The sequence below is a fragment of the Onychostruthus taczanowskii genome, unplaced genomic scaffold (genome assembly GCF_017590055.1).
Source record: "Onychostruthus taczanowskii isolate IOZ18803 unplaced genomic scaffold, ASM1759005v1 scaffold32, whole genome shotgun sequence".
Classification (NCBI taxonomy): domain Eukaryota; kingdom Metazoa; phylum Chordata; class Aves; order Passeriformes; family Passeridae; genus Onychostruthus; species Onychostruthus taczanowskii.
In genome coordinates, this window is record NW_024500572.1 from 3342146 (window position 1) to 3364771 (window position 22626).

Sequence of the window (22626 nt, forward strand, 5' to 3'; positions counted from 1 at the left end):
CTGTGCCACCAACCACATCCCCACATCAACAAACAGAGGGCTTGCAGGCAACTTGACTTTAAAAAGCACATTTTAGTATAAATACTATATTTATTAAATATCTTTACAATTTATTTAAATGTATTTACAGAACTATTCCTGCATAAGTTATACCTCAGACATGAAATTCACATAATTGCCTCTTGGGTAAGCATAGATGATAGTCTCATTTTAACAGCAACAAAAAAGCATCCTCAGATACAGACTCGGATTTGCTTCATTGTTTCAGCTATCTTTGTCAGAAACTACTGCATACAGTCGGCTCCTCCACACAGCAGCTGCTCCTCCCCTGGAGAAAGGATGTTCCATCACTAAATCCTCCCATCCCTGCCAGATCATCACCTCTCTCTTCTCCTCGACTCACTTGTAACTGCCTGGTCCCAAATCTGGTTTTTGGTTTGGTTTTGTTTTCAGCCTGAAAAGGACATTTAGGACTGTATGTGGCAGCTCTCCCAAAGATAGCCAGGAACACAGCAAGGAACCACAGAGCTCCTCCAGTTCACATCTTCGGCCTGTCCCACCCCGATCCCCACGGCCGCTGTGCGGCAATCCCAGGCTCCTGGGGGACGAAGCTCCTCCCGTTCCTCCAGATCCTGCTCCCAACACCAACCACAACCCTCTGCAGCAGCTCCAAGGCAGCTCGTGCTCAGCAAACACCTTTCTTGTACATTCCTCTGGTGAACGTTCCCGCTGACCTAACCCCTAGCAAGTGTTACTGCTTCATGCATCGCTGGGAATTATTTTTGATAGGATGGGCCCCGTCCTTTCCTTCTCCAAAGATCAGTTGTGCGCAGACAGCGTTAAGTTCATAGGAAAAAATCAGGTTTGATATGTTCAGAGTGCACATCTTAAAAAAAACCCAAAACAATCAAGCATGTGATAAAAATATCAATTCTTTATAATACAGTATTGCTTTATAAACAGATGGAAAAGCTAAAAGCTTTACTGGTCTTTGGTGTGCCCGGTGAGGGAAAAACTCATGATTTGTAAATCAAAAGCCAAATTTGTTCTTTATTTAAAAAAACCCAACAGGTCATGGTGTGATATGAGGCAAACGGCTTTGTGGACACAGACAGGGAGGAGCGGGAATTGGGGAATTCCAGACCCCTGACCCACACAGTCCCCAGGGAAAGCTCTGGAAAGCCAGGAAGGGGAACAGGGAGGGCTGGGGACTGTGCTGAGAGCAGAGAACAGCCCGGGGCCACTTGAAGGGAAGGGCAAAGGAAAAGAAGAATTGATCAAATCTGCTCTAATCCAGAAGCGTGCGAGTAAATACTGGATAAATGTAAAGACACCCAGAGTCGGGAGAGAAAGGCCCCTCCCAAACAAGAAACAAAGCCCTGTTCTGCATGTGAATACATTCCTCCAAGACAGCCAGAGACAGCTTGTTCAGGTTAAAAACAACAAGGACTGACAGGTTGTGCAAAGTTCTCCACCACTCACTGTTCGTGTGTCACAAAATTAATTAATTTTTCTTCATTAATATAATCCTCCCCATACCCTCACCAAAATCCTATTTTGGTCAAGTTAGGGTAGTTAAGGCATTTTGACAAGTAATTACAAGGTGATTTAAAGTAGATATCTAACATTATGCCAATTGAGGAATAGCAGATAAATTACTGAAGAGCTCCCAAATTAATCACTTATTATAAATGAAATGCCTGTTACAAGCATGATGCACTGAAATATAGTAAAATGACATGTACATGGTACATGTTAAATGACCTTAAATAAAAGCTTGACATTGTTACGTAAATATACAGTACAAGTCCACAAAAATTCTTTAAACAAGTTGAGGTAACCTCAAACTTAAACAGTTTTAATACAATAAACCAGGTAGTAAAAATCTCCTCTTGAGAGCAGGCAAGATTCCTTACTGACCAAGTTTAACTGCACTCACCTAAACAGCAACATTACCCGACTTTTTATATATAAAAACATGGCTTTAATTTATTTCTACATACTTCTCTACCAGCAAAAAAGTTAATGAAAAACTGACCAAAAATATATATATCTTTACAGCTCTCAGCTTTCGTATGAGCCTCAGGAAAGGAAAAGGAAAGCTGGCTGGAAAAGGGGGGACAAACGTGAGCTACTGTCATTGAAAAAGAAATGTCATATTGCAAAGTGGCTGTTAGGTAACTGTAAACATCATTAAGGATCATTGAAACCCCTAAACTTTAGTTAAAATGAAATGTAGGCTTTGCTGATTATTCATTAAGTTTCCATTTTCGTACTCGCTGCCGCTGCCGCAGCAGAAGCAAGGAGGTGCCTGTTGGAGTCAGAAAGGATCAACTGGACTTAAACTGGTGCAGCATATTCTGTTCTACAAGCGAGAGTGGCAATCATTAACACAGATTATGTTTTATATTAACAACAGAATCATCTACCCGAAGTGAAGACGCTCGGAGTTGAGGATGAGCTGTTTTGTGCAACCTCCCACCGTGGCATTTACCATCACCCCACGCTGAGATGGGTCCAAATGCTGAAAGACCTCAACTGTGGCCAGCTCGGCTGTTTGAGACTGAGCTAGAATTTTTGTTTTAAAAAAAAAAATTATCCACAGCCAAAACATCCAGAACCAGGCCCATTATGGACGAATGATCTGCAGAACTTTTAAGATCACAGTTAAGCACCTGAAATCACAAAACACATTTGCATCCATATAACTTGAACTAGGTTTGTTTGAAATCTCGTACTAGAAAAGGCTCCTAAGGCTGACACCATGGATGGCAAGAGCAGAATGTTTACAGCAGTTATAAATCTCCTGAAAACCGGAGCTCAGAAACACGAAACCTCGGCTATCACTGGAACAAGACTATGCTTTATGGAACTGGGTCTGTAACACACCCTCAACAACAGCGAACGTTCCTAGGAAAGAGAGTAATATGCCCTGGTGCAGAGGTGTTACCTACTGATCTAGTTTGAAAGGTGACCAACAAATCCCACTCCTTGGAAAGTCACATCTCCAACGCTGGGGGATGGATCCTCCCCTGTTCCGGACAAGGACTAAGCTCTCAAAGACAAGCTCCAAGCCTTGAGCTTCTTCATCTCTTGCTGGCAGACCAAGACCAGTGGACTACGAGTGGTTCTTAGCAAGGGCCTCAGCTGCGTCTCGGGCCAGGCTCCGGGCTCAGGGCTGGCTGCCCGGAGCAGCTGGGAAGGAAGGAACAATCCTGCCAGCAGGAAACCGGCCGGGGGGCCCGGGGAGCTCGGACAGCACCTCAGTCTGTGTACTCGGCTACGATGGAAAGGAGGACGGTGATGTCGTCTGGTTTCCCCCCTGCAATGGAAGCAAAAACCCCCTTATTTCATCAAACCACAGTGGGGTGTCTTCTGATGATCTGTGATATTCCCCGTGGAAAGCTCTGAAGTGTCCAAAACCTGGTTTGAGTAGACACAAACTCTGCCTCCCCACCTCCTGTCCAAAGCGAGGGGCGCGGTGACATTTAACACAGCACTAAACCACTCTCCTTTTAAGCTCCAGTGAGATCAAACCGTGAAAAGGAGGTCAGAACCTTGAACATTGCTGGTAGCTGGCACAGCTCAAAGCCTGTTTTCAGCAGACTCTTGAATAAATGCACAAAACACCTGACACTGCTTTGTTACATGTAAACTGCCATGAAATCAGATCTCCTCAGGAATTTCCATTGTAAATCAAACACCTCTTCAGCATCTTCTCCAGCACTGTATTACCTCGGGTCTTCCTGAAAGCTTCTTAACATTTTTAATAGTTATTTTTCAATCCTCAACTGCCAGAGCAACACACTCAAATCCTGGAGAAATGGCCCAGAAGAGAGGTTTTGTTATGTGGGATGTCAAACCAATCCCTTGGACTCTGGAAATCTGCAGCCTCACTACTGAGTGCCTGAACTTGGAGCAACACAGAGCCCAAGTGTGACAGCTGCTACCTGAGGAAGGGGCTTAAGGTTCTTGCAGGAAATCCTGCCCCTCTGATACAGAGATGAGAACATCTTTACTGGCAGAATTTGATTTACTTATTTATTTTGAAGTAAAAGATTGTTAAAAGAAAGGTGTTTGCTCGGGCTCTGAACTCTACCAGCTGTTTTGCCAGTACCTTTCTAAAACACAGAAGTAGAACCAACAGAGAGATCACTATGGGGATGCCAATTATATAAGAGTTGCAAATTTCAACCAAAAAACCAATTCCAAATCTACCAAAGAGTGGGCAGAACCTCAGCTGAAACACAGTAAGAAGAGACCTGAAAAAAAACCCGAAACAAAAAACTACCCTCACACAACACCACCCACACACCCGAATCCAAGCAACAAGTCATGTACAGGAGTACTGGAGAACTCATCTCAGGCAGGATTCCTGGGGCAGGAATGCACAGATTACAGTAAAAGGGAAACAATCAGGGCACTGTGTTCTCTGTGCTCCAGCTGCTTCCCCACAGGAGGCTCCTGCCCTGCTGGGCCCAGGATGCCCTGTGCAGGCCCTGGGGGCTTTGCCAAATCCCACACGAGCTTGGTGCTTCTCTGCCAACCACATCTCCTACTGTTCTGTTTTCCTCCAGGATTCTGGAACAGCAGAACTTCACTTTGCTAAAGATCTCTCCAAGACAGCAGCAGTGGGAGGAGGAGAAGCTCTTACCTCTGACATTCAGTCCATTGTCACAGGCAAACTGTGCAAAGGGTGACATGTACGTGGGGTCATAGGCCAGCTCGTGGGCTTGCTCAGCAATGCTCCGTGCAGTCTGCTGGATGCTCTCGTAGTTGGAGTTCTGAATTCATGAGGAAAAGAGTTTATTCTTGTACAGAAGCCTACAGAAGGTTTTGTGCTGATCTGTGTCAGGTTTGGAGATCCCTCACTGCAGAGTCATTAATTATCACCTTCCCTTGCAAACAGAGCCTTCCCCATTCTTTAGGCTTTGTAAATTGGGTTACAACTGTGGATGTTCACAAGGGGCAGCCAGACCTCAAATCCCCACCAGCAGCTCAAGACTTGGGTTTGGAGGATTTCCAGAATTTAGAAGCTTAGAAGAATAATACCCAAAACAGACTGAACTATGTCACCAGAAGGGAACAGGGCACTTGGCAGCTGTCCCTGCAGGCACCCTGCAAGGACCTTCCCTCCCTCCCAAACAGGCTCTAGTGAAGGATTTGTTTAATCTCGAGTGCAAGCCTTGCACCTCTGGCTCTCTCACCCCAGCTGACAAGAACACCCTTGGGGAGAAAGGGCACTTTAAATTCAGATGACAAAAATGCACCTAGAGCACACACACTTTCTCCAGGCTGCATTTTAAGGACTTTTTTTTCCTGTTTCAGTAACTCTGCTGCTTTCTTCCCAGGCTTTTCTCACTCCAGCCAACATGACAGACAACCACTGCTCTTTTTGTCTGTAACCATTTTTAAATGCCTTGTCATTTCAAGAGCCTTCCCTGCAGGTTTGGGAATTAGCAGGCATTTATGTGATTAACTTTTGGCTGAACCTCTTGGGGAACTCCAGTGCCTTTCCCAAACACACCAAAAGGTGGAGCTCAGCTTTCTTCCACAAGGGAATTCCAGCTCCAGTGGGCAGCCAGGACAGCCTTACTTGTGCACAGACAAGGGTGTGAGGTGGCTGCAGCCCCAGTGACACATGAGTGACCCGTGCAGCTGCAGGATAAGAGGAGGCCAAATTCTCTTGAAACCACACTGTAATGCTCTTATTTGCATTTCACAGCAAAATGGTTTCCTCAAGGAGTTTATACATATTGATATCTCCTTAAGTGTACTTTCCTTTCTGTAACTAAATAGCCTGAAGCTAAATGTTCTCAGCCATAAAGTTAAAATATTTTAATGTATTCTTACTATTTAAAAAGAACATTTGTGGTCACTAATGTGGAAAAGTTGACAGGATTTTTTCCTTACAGAACACTGAAGATTTTCAAGCCTGTGCAACCCACAATTCAGACAGCCCATACTATGTCAGAATTACTGGTTAGAGAAGCTGAAAGTTATTTTAAGTGTAAGCTCACCCTCAAGTAACCCAGGAGAGGCTTCTCTATTTTCCTGTGCATCACCTCCAACCTGCAGGTGCAGTGTGTGGCCAAAGGCAGCCTCTGCTATCTCCTCCTTCTCTTCCCCTCCTCCTCTCCCTCCCTCAGTTACTGATATGGAACCAGCTGTTATTTGGGACTTTATGCCCAAGCTGCTGCTTCTGGATTCAGGCTGGATGCAGATCCAAGAGAAAGCCCTCTGGGCCCAATGTCCCCTGCACTGACTGCTCCCATCACCCGAAAAGCCTTTTAAGGACACAGCTCTTTGTGGTTTGGTTTTTTAATAAAACACAAAGCTTTCAGCTGTTAGAAGCAAAGGAAGTAACTGTAAAGGTTCAGCCAGCACAAAATATGTGAGGGCTGGAGAACACACAGACTCACCTTCAGCTTTTTCAACTCCTGCAGGATCATGTAGTCAGGCATGTTGTCAAACAGCCCGTCTGTGGCGGTCAGGATGATGTCCCCAAGCTGGACATCGAAGGACGTGCTGTCAGCAGCCTCGGGGCTGGGGAGGGACAGAGGTTAAAGGACTCCAGCCCTCACAAAGAACCAAAGAGCCTCCAACAGCACATCCACAGCCTCTGCACCTCACTGCTCTCTGGGGTTTGTGCAAGGGAAAGGAATAATCGCTCGCTGTGCAGCTTTAGCAGCAGCATGGGCTGTCAGGAAAGCCCCACCACAGGCCCTGGGACTGCAAACAGGTCCTGTTCCAGCTCCCACACCCAGGATTTGCACTTAAAATTCCCACATGAACAATCCTGCAAACTAATCTGCTTCAGGAGTGTGTCTCCAAGGAAACCAGTAAGCAGAATGGCAGCTCAGAGCTCCCTTCTGCTCATCTAGAAGATGTAAGAGAGTGATACTTGAAAGAACAATTCATAACAGGCCTGGCCCAAACACTTCAGGATTCTGAATCACTTTCTAATTCAGTGGAATACGAAACATGTCTGGAAATCACTACCAGGAGACCAGAGTTCTCTGGAATGCTTGTGTCTAACACATTACACAACACCAAGAGCAGAAAACACCCAGTTTGGGCATGAATATTGCTGCAAAATCTGATTCTCAGAAGCAACATAACAACAAACCTTTTATTTTTGCAGACTCTACAGGGATCTGTAAAAAGGAGAAATCACTGCATCCCAGGCCACTGGGCTCTGCCAAAACACAGAGGAGCTGCTTTGCTCAACTGATGTGTAGCTTCAGGAAGGCTGATGGAGTTAAGATGGCCTGCCTGTGCCCATATATAGCCAAATTCATCACTGAACTGGGACAACAAACAAAAAAGGACAGGAGAAGCGTTTCGACAAGGAGCATGAGTACTAATTAACGTCAGGAACAGTGCAGGAACCAGCAGAAAGCTGTAATCATGATTCAGAGCTGAAGTGTGGGAGCACATTTATCTTGTGCTTTCCTTATTACTGGATGACTCAGATTACTTGGCTTCCCTGACTTCCACTGGACATTATCAATTATCCTTCTGCTTTTTGTTTTTATCGTCTTCCTACGGATGACAAAGAATCCCAGAAAAATGAAAGATTTTTTACAGCTCTGAAATTTCAAGGGATCCTTTCATTTTAGTCTAACAAAGAGCTTGGATTACTGAAGGCTTCTAATTCCAGAGTCCTACCCTGGCTTCCTGTCAGCAGTTGCAGGATGAAGAAGTTAAACCACACACAAGAATGGTCAGTCAGGAGTTTCAACAGCTTAACCAACACTTTCAAAAAGAGCTATTTTGGATTAAAGTCTCAATTTTTACTGCATCAGCCCTGATACTGCATAGAATCATTTAGGTTGGAAAAGACTCAAGCACATTGAGTCCAACACTTAGCTGCCTACTGCATTCCCTTTATTCCATGGCCATTCTTTGAAGATCCTGTTACCACCTCCCTGTGTTCACATGAGGGATATCACTTTAATGAGTGCGACATTTTGAAAGCTGAATTTTAACACATATTTGAAAGCTGTTTATATTTGAGTTTCTTTCATATTACATTCACAAAGTCAGGATGGATCAGCCTGACATTCCTAAGGGAAGACACAAGAACAAGCCTGCCTTTGAAACAACTCATTTCTGTGAACAGATTGTCCTTTCCTCATACTCTCATTCCCAGCTTGGTGTTCTGCCAAGCAGTTTTTTTGCTGGTTTTGGTCAAATACAATATGCTGCTGGAAACAGCAAGTTGGAAACACAAGTTACAGTCACATGTCCCTCTGCTCTATTCTTCAAGCACTTGCAACCTCAGTGCCAAGATATCTAAATTAGCTACTCCAAACAGTCCCAAGGGAGCACAGGCAGGGATTGGAAAGCCCAGCCATTTGTCCAGGCTCCAGCTAGAGTGGGTGACATCTTCCCATGGATCAGAACAAGCCCGTGGCTATGGGAATATGCCACCACAAACAGACCAATGAATTCAGACTGTGCAACAGGCACAAAGCACAAGGTGAGAAATGTTCATGTTACCCAAAGAGGGAGGGTGGCAGGTGCAGGGCCTGACTGGATACGTGTTTATATCCCGTGAGGTACAGAAGAGCCCCAGAGCAGCAAAACTGCATCTTTCTGGGAGCTGTCACATGCACAGATTAGAAATGAAAGTTCCTCTTCCCCCTTACCTGTCACTTAAGACAACTCCTTCTGCTTCTGGTGGAGCTATTGACAGTTGGAAGGGAGTGTTGAAGTAATGCTGCTGCTCGTCGGATCGATGGACGACTTCTCCACCTCTGACCACCAAAAATCCAGAATCTCCCAAGTTGGCTGTATGTAAACGATGACTTGATCTGTCCAGGACTACTATACAAGCTGTGCTGCTCCCTGCAAACACAGTGACTGCAGTCAGCCCTACAGAAACTGCTTGTTCTCTCACTGATCTGATCAACAGTTCAATTATTGAAACATTCATCAAAGCTTGAAAGTCAGAGAAATGGAAATACTCAACAATACCAGAATTAATATAAAATAAAACCAGCAAAATGCTAGAAATCTTTGCAATACAAACTATGATTTTTGTGTAGAATTTACTCCTCCTGCTTTGATTTTGGTAAACACATTATGCTGACAAATACCTGTTTTGTTTGGCTTTATTTACAGTTTTCCATCCCAACGTATGTCAGCACATTCTGCTATAGGACCGGATTTACAGAACTCACATAAAATACTGAAATTCCAAAATCATGGAGATAATAGAATTCCAGTAGCATCCATACAATGCTAGGAGCTCTCCACACAGTTTCACTCAGCTGTAACTAAACCACACCAAGTAAAAAACTCTTTGCAATTAAGTATAAGGCCCTGCTGCATTTCTCTGCCCAGAACATGAAATGCTTTTCCTCTCAGCCTGGCTCTGCAGAGCTTGCTTCAGGTTTAAAAATTATAATCCTGTCACATCTTCAGGACACCAACTCTACAAGTTCAAGAAAATGTTTCAGAGACAAATACAATTCCAAATTAAAGTAATAGCAGAAACATGGTGTCAACTGTGCTTGGAACTACCCCAGCCATGCTTGAGGGCACTGAGGAATTCTCCATTCATTCACTGGGAAGTAGCCACCAACTGTGCTTGGTTGCAAGCCACAAAAATGCTGTATTGCAAAGAAACCCAAAGTCCTTCCAGCAAACAGCAACCACTCAATTCTGCAAACAGGACAGCACAGCCACCAAAAGACCTTTCAATCCCCAGGAGAGGGAAATACAGCTACAGCACTTCTGCCCCACATCATCAGATCATGAACTGTCTTCACCTTCTACCCTCATGTTCCTCCAGCAGGATTTTCCAAGCACAGCTCCATGCTGGACAGACCACAAGCTTGCAGTGAGCAAAGCTTAGGATCAGGCTTGCTAGTGCAGAAGTCCAGCTGGCTCCAGGCATTGCCTGTTCCAGACAATTCCCTTTCTAATACAGAGAGTTCCCTGCAATGCACTTGCCCTGAATCTGTTCTCTAGTGAATGCACAGGACCTTCCCTGTCCTTAATGAATGTTAAGTCAAAGCAGTATCTCTGGAAAAAAAAATCTGATTTTCCATGTGACAATGTCTAAAACTGTGCTGCAACACAAGAGTGATTAAATAAATGGCACAGTTTCCTCCCATTTCAGTTTTATTTTACATTATTTGCTGTATTCAATCCTGATGAATCAAGTATCCAGGCTTAAAGCACAACAGCAAGGAGAAGTTATTGCCCAATGAATCCTCCTTAATGAAGTCTTCTCCTGTCCCTTCATTTTAAATAAACTCTAAATGCTCATTGCTGTGGTAATTCCAGGGTTTTATTCCTCCTTCTAAAAATACTGCTCTCAGTTAAAGGAGAAACACTAAGGATCATTAGTTTCAAATTCTAACTCTATTAGCAGAGTGTAACCAGGAGGCCATGTGTGGAATTCAGATCTTGTGACTCAGCACACGCTGCTTTTCAGCACTGCAAAGGTCAAGCCCAGCAAGCTGCTCTGTCTCCAAAGGCACAGGGAGAGCTCTTGCCAGTGCCCCACTTTGCAGCTCACTTACAGCTACACCTGCTTTGCACAAATTCAACACCCCAAATCCTAATGTAATCACTGACCACTGCTATTTTCGTGACACTTAAGGTCACTCCTGAGGTTCCAATCTATTCTTTAGGCATATAATGCAAGAACATCTGCTCCCAGCTCAGCAGACAAGTTAAATATAGCTCACACTGCACTGCTCTGGCACAGGAGCTTAAGGTCAGGTGAGCTGCATGCATTTCATGCAGGGCAAACACTTTCTTGGAGCAGAAGAGGTCTCATGTCCTTTAGAGAAGTGTCCCCTTGGCAGAGCTGTCAGCTGAGACTGAGTGTGGCCTCTCTATCTGCTCCCAGTCCCCAGGCAGCTGAATGCCCTGTGTCCCATCAATGCTGACACAGAATATGTGAAGCATCTACTTCAGCTGGCTTTCAGAAAGATCTGTAATGAATCCCCCCACAAAGTTTTTAAAAATAATGCTACCAGAGATTGTTTGATATGAACTACTCAAGTCAACCAACTGAGGTTGAGTCCACTGGACATAAAAGGCAACAGGATCAGAGCAAGGTCAGAAATGAGCAGAACTACATCCAGTTATCCTCAGAAAATACTTCTCCTTGCATAGCTGAAACAGAAAGCCATAACCAGTAGCACAAGAGTTTTCAGCAGAGAACAGTTATTTATACATATAAAACACAGAGTGAGCACATGTGCAGTGTTCCACTGCAGAACTCGCTCTGCAAACTCTGAATTCACCCTTCCCACAGAAAGCCTTTTATTTTATATATAAATACACACACATCAACACTCTCTGCATTACTAAATTAATTAAAACAGTTTTAGAGAAAATAAGGATGCCACCGAGGCGACTGCATTTCTATGTTTTCAATTAAGAGAAGTTAACTGCAGATTTGCTGCACACAACGACAAGAGATTCAAGCACCCTTCAGTAAAGCCCACGTGTAACACACAACCCAGATTGAACTGACATATTTTTGTGTCTTACCAAGCAAAGGTACTTTGTTCTGCAGCAGCTCACAATAGCCTGCAGTGAGAATTCCAACAGGATTGCTTGGAACAAACCGTCCTTCCTTTACTAAACGTTCACACGTCCGCATGAGAGTCCCTGAGAACTGAGAAGGGTCCACCCCGTAGTCTCTCCAGCCACCAACACCATCTGCCACCCCTGCAAGGAAACACAAAACCAGAGTCACCTCAACAGAAATGGTTTCCAAAACAAGGGGGTTAATTATTTTATATCACTTATGATATTTAGTAATTAAAATGAAGGACATGGCACCTGCCTGGAAAACATTTTTGATTAACAAATAAATTTCTGAGTATTTTTAAGGTACCTTCTGGTATCAGATCCCCAGCAAATCTCCAAATATAATCTGAACTGCTGAAAGGGAGGTAGAAGTCTAATGCTGAGAATGAGGAGGGTGACTCCACTGGAGAACAAATAATGGGATATTTGGGGGCAAGATGGGGATTCAACCCCATTAACCTCTCATCAGCCCATTAAAAGGGAAGATATTTTATTAATTCTAAAAGTGAAGGTCAGCATTTGAACTAGTACAGACATGACACAGAAGCTCTTCCTGCTATTCAGCAGCACAGTTTTTCCTCAGACTGCCTCATGTGAAGGACAATGACTTTTATTTGGTGTTCTCTATTTCTGTAGAAAATAAATCTCCATTTGACAAGTGTTTTCCAAAATCCATGTAACCAACACAATGCAGGGACCTACCCCTTTCAAGGAGAGTTTGTTGCTTACAGCTTCAGCCAAGTAAGAGAATGAAAACTGACTATGACTCAGAGAATTTTCTGTTATTCAAAATAACCTGGACATCAGAAAATCAGACCAACTCTGCCAAAGCCTGGGAAGCTTCTAAGCAACAGGGAAAACAGGGACTGTGGTCATGCAAAGGGGATGATCAGAGGGAGGTGAGCAGCAGACAGATTTTCTGCTGGTCATTTGGTTCAAGAACTTTGAACTTCTTCCAAATGCCTGAATGATAAAAGCAAAATACTGTTAAAGGTATTATTTGAGATTAGAATGCTACTACGTGGAAATTTTTCCCAAAATCTTTTTGATCCTCAGCATGGGACAAACCATTTCAACCAGACATTTCCAAAACACAGTAAAGCTGAAATATGTTCATGATAAAAGCGTAAGAAGTGAATTTCAGTGCTCAGATTGTGCTGAAGGACAGCCTCCTCAGGAAAAAACCTCTGCTATTATCAAAGGCATGAAAATGTGAGTGAGAAGATAAAACTCAATTTCCTCATCTCCAAACGCCCTTCACACGGGACACGGTCTGAAACTGAGATGGAAGGTTTAGAGCCGACCTTGGCGTGAACTATAATCTGACAGGAGGTTATGGCCAGATTCTGAACAGCCTATCAACATTAATCAGATTTCTCCCTAAAATAGTGCACAACCTTTCAGACACCTGCTTTGTCCCTCTGCCTTCTCAGAAGAACGTTACAGGAATGCAGATCCCTGCATTCACCTCTTTGAGCAGTCCCCAGGAAGAAGCTCAAGCAAAAGCACCCAGCATTCTCACAAATGACTTTTCTAGACTCTTCAAGAACAGATTAATCCTCTCCCTACAGGTCTCACAACCTCAGGTTAATACTGGATTAATCCTTTGCTTTCTGCTGCCACACAGACAAGTCTAGAACAAGAGATCATAAAGGAAAGGTTCTAGATCTGGAACTTGAAACAGAAACTCAGCTTCAGGTTAAACGATGGTGCTTTATGTGAAGTTACCAGATAAACATTTTCTTTCCTGCCCTTTAAAATGAACATAGTCCAGATGTATTTCTGCACTGCTTCCCTGACAACAGTGTCAATGCAATGAAAAGATGTTTGACAAATGCTGCCCAAAGCTCTTGGCTCCCAAGGCAGTTACAAAGAAAGCTCGGCAGAAGTTATGGAGTTCCCTCAAGCGATCCATAAAATCCTTTTACATCAGGGTTGGGAAACACTGAAACACAAACACTGCAGCTTCAGCACAGAGTACCAGACAGCCCTCTCACCAAGCACCTGAGAAGGTCAATTATCAAAACCTATTCCATTTTTAAAGGAAAAATGAGTACACCATGTGCCTTTCTTTGTTCACTTCTTACCCCAGGCAGGAAATGTGAATCCATAATCATGGCAGCACCCTTCATACCCTATCCTGAGCCAGCCTTTGTCTGTCTGCCTTCCTGTCTGCTTTATGCAAGTTATAAACAGCTTAAAGTAGGTTCTGCCAGTGCCTTCCAAAGCAATCACCCTCTAGACATCCCCCAGCAGCTCCTCTGGCTCTGCCTGGTCCCACACCTGAGGGGACACAGTGTCTGACCCACAGCACCAGGACAGCTCTCCTGTCTCCCCATTCCCCAGGCAGACACAACCACTGCATCCAGGAGCAGCCCTGGGAGCTCCTTTCAGTGACACCTCCCCAGCCCCCCAGCAGCTACCAACTCTATTTCTTGGCCTTGCCCCAAATGGAAAAGGTGGGGCTTTATAAAGGTTTGGGGCCAAGACCTTTAATCATCCTGTCCAACCTTCAATGTGGTTTTAAAAGAAACCCAGCACGTTCTGCAATCTCTGTAAACTGAACAGCTTCACCTGGGAAAGGAATATGTGACTTTGAAAGAGTTTGAGTAAACTGCTTCTGAAATAGATGAAATGTAAATGAGAATAAAGCTTAAGTAAACTTTGTGCTATTTGATATACAGCAAACAAGGAGTGAAACTGTTTCAAACTCCAGAAGTAAAAACTCAGCTTTGATTAATACCAGGTTTTCCCTCAGTCATCAAAAGAAAATTCAAAGGTGTTGCTATTGGCAGGATCACTCCCAAGGAATAATGCCAAGCTCTATTTATATATAATACCTTTGCTTTCATCCAAGAACAAAATAAGGTATATATTCAAAATAATTACCTTTTCAACAAATACTGAGGTCTTCCTTTGAGCCATAAACCATTGTGTTTCAGTATTAACCATGTTACAAATTAGGAATCACAGGACATTTAAAACAAAATGCATGGCTGAGAATTGCTGAAATTGAACTGTACACAAACCCTGGGGTTTTTTTTTTTTTCATTCATGCCATTCAGTAAATGAGAAAATTTTATACAAAGAACATTTCTGTGGCTATTCCTTGTTCAAGCCCATGCAGAAATTACACAAGCCTCCACGTGACACTGCAATGCCTGCAGCTAGATGAACCACCATTGTAAATAAAGCAATTGAAAATTTCACAATAAATTACTTCAAAAGAATAAATACTTCTCAAGTATTTAACTGTATTACAAAGATCTTTCAGAATCTGAGTTAACACTCCACTACATTGCCTTGTGCTGGAAAACACAGAAACATGCCTGCCAGATAAAATACTTGCTGCATGTGTCAATCCAAAAACGGACTTTTTCCAACTCCTCAAAGATTCAGAATATCAAAATCTCCCTCAGAGAAACACCTGCCAGGCAGTTAGGAGACAAAGCACAAATGACTGATGCTGCAGCACTGAAACTGAGCCAGGGAAGATGCTGGTGGTGAAACTTGTTAAAGCTGATTTCAAAATGCTAAAAGCACCTGGGATAAGATACCAGCTGAAATGCAAATGTGAAGTGGTTCTGCCTGCCAGCACACGAGTTCCCTGCAGAAGGCCAGGGAAAAGCAGCCAGTGCTGAAAGCAGCAGTATCTGCTTTTCACCACTCACTTGTGTGAGTGAGATCCAGGTGTTCTCCTGGCTCACAGCAAATATAAACTAAACAGCCTGAAAGTTCATAACAAAGCCCTGATACTGATCAAACCCTGTTTAATATAAATAATGTTATGAGGGGCAGCTCTGGTTAGCTAGCAAATTAACTTGCCCATGGTCAGAGTCCAAAAGCACCACCCTGTCCCAAAAATCTCTTGAGAGGTGCACATTTTGAAATATTGCATCAGCCAAGAATAAAAATCACACACAGAAGCAGCAGGCAGGCACAAATGTCTCAGCAGGAGCTGCTTTTGCATGCAACCACAATTAACTTTCTGAGGCACTCTGCACATCCTACTGAACTTTCAATTTCTTGAGATCCTTACCTGAAATAGCAATGAATCACTGCGAAAAGAACATCAAAAGGATATATTTATAACTGTATTTTGCATCAAATATGGAGGCTAAAATGGTAAAAAAGTGCAATGATTTGCACCACACAAGTCTGAAATATAGCACCTAGTATTTGTCAACGTCAGAACTGAGATAAAATGATAAGGTTTCTTGTTTTATCAGTGGTGGGATAAATCACACACCTAGACAGGTTCTTCACCTGAATCAAGTTCAATGCTCAAAGCCAGCACTAACCCTCAGCAGCTTCCCTGGATCTGTTAGAGCCAAACCCCCTCAAGGTTTTGACAAAGAAATAACCCAGTTAAATACAAATCCCTAAGGACAGATGGTGTGTGACTGCTAACAAGTTACAGAAGGGAAGGTTACTTATTCACACTGCTACAGTAAAACTTAAACTACCCTTGCATGAAGCAGAAAGGTTCTGGAAGAGTAAGTGGGGAAGTGACAACAAGGAGCAAAAAGCAAAGGCAAAGTGAGCAATGATCTTGAGGAACAAACTGAAGGAGAAACACGGAACTGGAAACATTAAATTGTGCATCTGCTCCCAGAAGAAAGCAACAGTTCCTTATATTTATTTTCCCCTCCCACTCCAGCACACTTGTTCCTGAAGGTGATTTTTGCCAGGTAGATTTCCTCCCTATTTTATTGAAGCCTGAGAAATCACTCAGTGCATTTGGGGAGCTCCGGGAGAACACTAAGCTATAAATTATTTCTGCAGACTTTATAAAAAAATCCCTAGTTACAACTACCTAATTTCTCAAGGTGTTCAGTGACTGTGGAACTGCTGAGGAAGGGCAGGTACTGGGGGCAGACACTGAAATAAATCCCTGCCAGCCTGACCCACCTCAGGCTCAGTATTCACAGCACGGATGAACCAGAGCAAAGAGCAGGAGATCTTTCCAGTGCTTCCTATGGCATAGGTATGATTAACCCTCATATAGCTACACCCTCATAAGCTTTGCTGATTTCCCTCTGATTTCTGACAGAACCTGCTCTTCCTTCAGGCCAAGATCTGTGTATGAATGGAAAACTGGCTGCCATCAAGAAGCATCAATAGCATTTACAGTTCAAACTAGTGCTCCACTGGAAATTTTGACCTCAGTACTTGTGTGCAATGTCCTTGCAGAAACTGTGGGAAAGAAGAATAACCAGATATCAGTTTCATTCTCAGAGGTCACATTCAGTGCTGCTCCAGAGCAGCTCTGCTGACACAAAGTCAGCCTGTGACTGTTAATGGGGTGGTTCTCAGTCTGCAGTGTCCCCACAAACGCCAGCACTGATGCTCCCACATTAAACAGAACATTTCCTGTGACCTGTTACAAACCAAGGCACGTGTGCAGCTCTGCAGATCTCTGATCCTGCCTCTCAGGCTCCCTGAGCTCTCACATGCAGTAGGTGAAAGGTGACTCTGAAGGAGGCTTGGCTCCTTTAGTGTGATAAGTTGTGATAAGGCAGCAATCTCTTTAATAGGTATGATACCAAATAAACCACTTAACACAGTCCTCTATAACCTTCAGGCTTCCAAGGAAGGATCCCTCCCTCCTCTACAGCTGCCAGAACAACCTTGACATTTCATCTACAAATCCTTTTAGGTGCTGAAGTTTACTTTTCCTCATGACAGTGACACTAACAATATTCCAGGGCTTTGTCACTCTGTAGTTTTACCTACCTCCTATGCATGCTGCTGATACAATTTTCAAACCAAGTGCAATTCCTTTCTCTTTAGAGTAGCTGCCCTGTAGCACCCAGACACTCCCCTCCCCCAAAAACTAAAAATCAAAGATTTGCAGCAAACAGAACAACTGTCAAATTTTAACTCTGCAGTGAACAAACACTTTCCTGCTGGCAGACAGTTTTTCCTTACTCCGGGGGACAGAAATAGTTTGGAAGAGTCAAGTCACACTGGCTACACCCAAAGTTGTACCCAGCACAGACATTGTATAAGTGATGCTGTCACGGGATGCGCATTGGCTGCTGCAATGTTTCAATAATGAGTCACACAACAGCTTGGAAAATCCATAAAAAACGAGCAAAGACATCGGGAGCCTGATAAGGCCAGAACAAGCAAGAAAAGGCAGACCTCAAAATTAAGGAAAAAAACTATCACTAGCATGTGACACCTCAAATTTCTAGAGGTGAAAACCTTGGCTTTAACCTTTACTTTTGGTAATTTAGTGAAATGACTGTAAGGTTAATTTTTAAAATTTGGCTTGTTCCCTACGTAGTAAAAATCCTACTTGCATGCTAATGAGAAAAAACAGAGGTGTCAGAGTTTTGGTTTTCAGCTTTGAAAAAAACCAGTATTTCTGTCCTCAAAATTTCCAAAGGCATCACACATTAAGCAGTACAGAACATGTCCCAAATCTCTGTGAGAGATTCCAATATTCTGAGGATCTGAACACCCAAGACACTGGCAGTGAATGAACAGAAAAGTACATCGTGGTACAAGCAGCAGAGAAAGGAAACACAGGCCTGAATTGTAAAGCCCTAGAGAGTCACATTAGCAGCAAAGCCATTTCCTTAGGGTGATCCCTAAGGAGAAACTGCTGTTCTGAGCTTCTCATTTCTCCCTGTGCTCAGAATGGGAAGAAAACATGCAAAATTGACAATTATGCTCCAGATAAAAGCAAAAATGAGAGACAAAACCCTCAAGGATTCACCAGTAACAGGCCTTATCATGCCTTGAACAACTATGGGAGGACAGGAAAGAACCTGAACCTTCATCAGCCTTCTGCTGATCTTTGTGAAAGGACAAAGCCCAGACTAGAAGACACTGTTAAACATTCAGCCTTTGAACTGTACAGCACACATACAACAAAAGAGGTGTTTAGCATTTTGATTCTGCTATAAACACACTGCCAAGTCAACTCTTGTTTGACCTAAGAAAATGAATCCCCAAGCACTCATGCCAAGTGGTTGGGAGTAGTTCCTTCACTGCCCCACCACACCCAACCCATCCCACACAGGCAGGCTCTCCACAGTACACTGGTTCTAGAAAACTCTGGCACAGAGGAATGTTACATGAATTATCTGGCCTGCCTTTGCCACTGAAGACTGCTCACTCCAAGTGGTACACTTGAAATTTACTGTGTCAAGTGTTCACTTTGGCTCAAACCACGTGAGCCTCTTCCTTAAATGTCAAAAAAAATTAAGTTTGAAACCCAACAGTGCAGCTCAGGGAGTTTTGTTGAGGTGCAGATTAGGTACTGAGGTAGCACAAAATTTATGAGGGTCTTAAAAAAATCATGAAGGAACCTCAGAATTGTGATGGGAATGAGAGCAATTGAGGACAGGAAAACACTGGTGGTGCTGAAACTGTCTCTGCAGCAGTGCAAAAGGGCTGGTTGAGAGAGTAAAGAGATGACCCCAGCAGCAGAAACTGGAGAAAACTACCATGTCTGTAAACCTAGGAGCTACAGATGAAGGTGCATCAAGTTAGAAGCATCAAAACCCACCTGAACATTGCTGTTTTTGCAGAAAGTACAGAGATTTGGGGTTTTCAGTATGTATATTAAAAAAGCAATAAAGAACTGATATAGAAATAGCTTTACCAGGGGAGAAATCCCAAATTAAAACATAATCAATAGATAAAACAAATCAACAGATTTTCTATTTAAATTATTTGCTTCTTGGTACATAAGACATCCTGGGTCTCCTGCTCTCTTTGCTGTTTGATCCTAAAGTGGAGCTACAATTCTGTTTGTTTCCAAGTTGCCATGAAAATTAATGCAAAGACCAACTTAGAAATGCAACTCTCTGTGGATTGCAGCAGGAACACAAGACAAACTGTAGGTCCACATACAGTAATTACCAAAAATGGCCAAAACCCCCTAAACACCATCAAACAGAGCTAAATCTGTCTCTTCCCCACACAGAGTCCACTTCAAAGTACAGGAGATCCTGCACTTCTCTTAAGGGCAAACACCAATTGCTCAGTTATTTATCAGTGCTGGCCTAGCATGAACTTTAAAGGCAGCCAGACTTAGTCACATGCTAAAGGAAGGGTGTCCAACAGCTAATTCTAATCCCAAAAAGTTTATCTGGAAGAGGCACCAGAGAGAAGATGATGAGTGTCTAAAATGCACCCACCAGCCTTCCACATCTCGAGAGCTGCGGCATCATTCTTACAGTAACAGCTTCCTAGGGAATAAGCAGCAATAACTGTTACCTAGCACCAACTCGCAGCTTCCTGAGGAAAACCTCTCGGGCTCCGTTAAATGGCAACCAAGTTACAACGACAGCGCCAAACTGAAGAACCACCAACCACTTCCACAGTGCAACCCCACCGGTTGAAAATAAATAAACCCCAAAACCCTAAAACAAAACTAAGAAACACGGACAGGGGCAGGGAGGAGGAAGCTTTTTTTTTTAAGTGTCAAAGTTTTGGTAAAAATTTGCTTCTGGTAGTTAAACCACGACTAACTTGTGCAGAATGACAGTCAGCCAAATTCAACCTTGAGTACACAGGAGAAAGGTCAAAGCACTGTCAAAAGCAATGTTGCTCATAGTCTGAAGATTCTATTGATTATCCATAATTACTCACTGCTTCTAAAATTTGAACCCTTAAGATCCATTTCGCCAGTGATTCTAAACCAGAGAGCGCAATCAGGCCAGAACAAACAACGAAACTGAAGTTTGACATTTGATTCCAGTCTCAATGTCACTCTGCCTTTCACTTGACAAGGACATTGCACGCGTTAAAAATCAGGAAGTGCCTGCTCAAGCGATCTTGTCTGTTTAAAATGCAATGCATGTACACGGGGACTCAGGTTTTAAAGAAAGACAGAAAGTGAAACGCACTGGGAGCCGTTTCTCTGAGTTTTGGAGCCACCAGGCCTTACAGGCACTCACAGGTGAGACGCCCAGACTGGGCCGGACGCCCGGCACACACAACCCCCCGTGCCAAAGGCGGGCAGAGCTGCAACAAAGAGCACGAGAGCTTCCTTGGGAAGCTAAAAAAGCGAACTCATGGTGACACTGACAGGCAGAACCGGCTCCTTTGTGTGAGACCGGGGCTTGAGCCGCTCGCCATGTGCAGCTCCGGGAAGGAGGGGGGGTCACACAGCGAGGTCGGAGCCGCCTCAGCCCCCGGCCCGGTCACTCACCCAGCACATCCGCGGTGCGGTGCCGCGCCACGAAACAGGCGTCATCCCCGTAGCACATGCCTTTCTTGAGGATGCCCTTGCGGAAATCTTTGCCGAAGCCACAGCTGGCCGTCACCAGGCTGTAGTCGCGGGAGTCCGTCTGCGACAGGCCGCCCAGGACCGCCCGCGCCACCAGCCTGCCGTAGGAGAGCACCGAGAACATGGCGTGGGGCGCCCAGCAGCCGAGCGCCAGGAACGCGGGGATCCACCGGCGCAGCCGCCTCCTGCCCGCCGAGCGCCAGCCGCAGGGCGCCAGCCTTCCTTCCCCTGCCCGCCGGCCCGCGCCGCCGCCGCTCCGAGCCCTGCCCGCCGCGGAGCCTCGTCCCTCCGGCTGCGGCCGCGGTTCACCCGCCCTCGACGCCCCTCACGGCCCGCGCGCTGCCCCTCGCGCTGCCCCTCACGGCCGGGCTCGCCGGCAGCGCCCCCGCCTTCCGCGCCACCCTCCCCGCCCCCCGAGGGGGGCTGTGCCAGCTCCCCGCTGCCCGCGGAGCTCCCGGGGCTCCCTCCGGGCTCGCTCCCCGCCGCCCGCGGTGCCCGGTCAGAGCCGCCCGCGCGGGGCGCGAGGCCGGCCCCGCCCCCTCCCCGCCTCCCGGCGCGCGTGCGCGGCGGAGGAGCGCGGCCGCCCCCCATTGGCTCCCCGCCCCGCCTCATTTGCATGTTGCGGGACAATAACAGCGGGCGGCTCCCGGCAGCCCCCGCGGCGCCGAGCGGGGCCCGCGCCCCCGCCCCCGCCGGCTCTCGGCCGCAATTAACGCAATTAGCGCAATTAACGTTCTCACGGCGGGCACAGCGCGGCTGCGCCTAACCCACATACTTGCCCTCCACGCCCCGCGCGTCTCGCGTGCTCCGAATAACTCGCGGGGACGGGCTGGCCGGCGGTGCCCCGTGCCTGCCGAGGACGGTTATGTGAGTCACGGCGCGCAGAAATGCGCCGGGTTTGGTTTTTTCCGTGAGAGGCTTCTCTGCAAAGCCCTGGCAAGGCTGGCAGTTAATCCATTTTGGCTGAGGAACGTGAAATGCCAAACAAAAGCCTCACGAGAAGGGCGTGTTGTGCGGGCGTCGCTCAAACCCCGCAAAACCACTTTAATTGTAGCTGAGAGTGACACAGAGCTCTCAGCTGGACAATTTCAACGGCAACGACTTGAAGGCAGCAATGTTGTGAAGACCCACAATACTCAATAAAGACCCAGTTCCTCATTTTCTGCACCTCGGTTTTCCTTGCTGCTCGTGGGTGTGCAAACAATGGTTTTGTCCCCTTGGAAGTTCCCAGCAGGTTGCTCTGCAAATTCGTTTAATTCCTCTGGGTAGAGGCACAAGAGGCTGCTGCCACTTATACAACCCGAGACGACAAACAATAGAGTGCAAATACAGCAGAGGAAGGTGTGGAACCTGCCCCAGAGCTGCCTGCAGTGAAAGGAAGAGCTCTGTGCCACACTGCTGCAGAAGCACCCTCACTATCACACGGGAGGCGTTTTGCTCCCTGTGCACCTTGACAGAGACAATATTGCCCCTCATACACTGCTAAAGGCTTTAAGCAATGTGTGAGAATTACCCAGCTAAAGCTGAAATTGTATCTAAACTTATTAAAAAAAAAAAATTAATCCTCCTGTTAGAACAGGGAGAAAGGGAATGAACACGAGGAGCAGCCCAGAGTGGTGGATTAGGGGATGGCTGCACAGCTGAATGTGCCAGTGTGCTGGAGATAAGGGAGTGCTGCTGCCAGGGCCTGGCAGGGTGTGAGAGCAGACAAACAAGGTAGCTCCTCTCAGTGCCTCACACCCTCCTTTATCAGCGAAGGGAAGCACACATTTGCAGAGCTTCCCCCACAGAATCATTCTTTCCCTTCCTCGAGT

General features: G+C 45.3%; 1 protein-coding gene across 1 annotated transcript; it reads right to left on the reverse strand.

Moving 5' to 3' along the window:
• Positions 1 to 70: 70 nt before the first annotated feature.
• PPTC7 (protein phosphatase targeting COQ7) lies at positions 71 to 21321 on the reverse strand. Its single transcript, XM_041410340.1, has 6 exons — positions 20735 to 21321; positions 11521 to 11700; positions 8655 to 8853; positions 6423 to 6546; positions 4655 to 4784; positions 71 to 3322 (listed from the first exon to the last, which is right to left on the reverse strand). Exons 1-6 carry the CDS (start codon positions 20934 to 20936, stop codon positions 3264 to 3266), a joined length of 894 nt encoding a protein of 297 aa, XP_041266274.1. The 5' UTR covers positions 20937 to 21321; the 3' UTR covers positions 71 to 3263.
• Positions 21322 to 22626: the final 1305 nt, after the last annotated feature.

What these genes read in the sequence shown, in the direction of transcription:
- PPTC7 (XM_041410340.1), bottom strand. Translation starts at nt 20,936, where the DNA reads ATGTTCTCGGTGCTCTCCTACGGCAGGCTGGTGGCGCGGGCGGTCCTG. An exon ending in GGAGTTGTCTTAAGTGACAG is followed by an intron (nt 6,547 to 8,654) that starts GTAAGGGGGAAG and finishes GTCCCTCCCCAG; the next exon opens with CCCCGAGGCTGCTGACAGCA. An exon ending in AGGAGTTGAAAAAGCTGAAG is followed by an intron (nt 4,785 to 6,422) that starts GTGAGTCTGTGT and finishes TCATGAATTCAG; the next exon opens with AACTCCAACTACGAGAGCAT.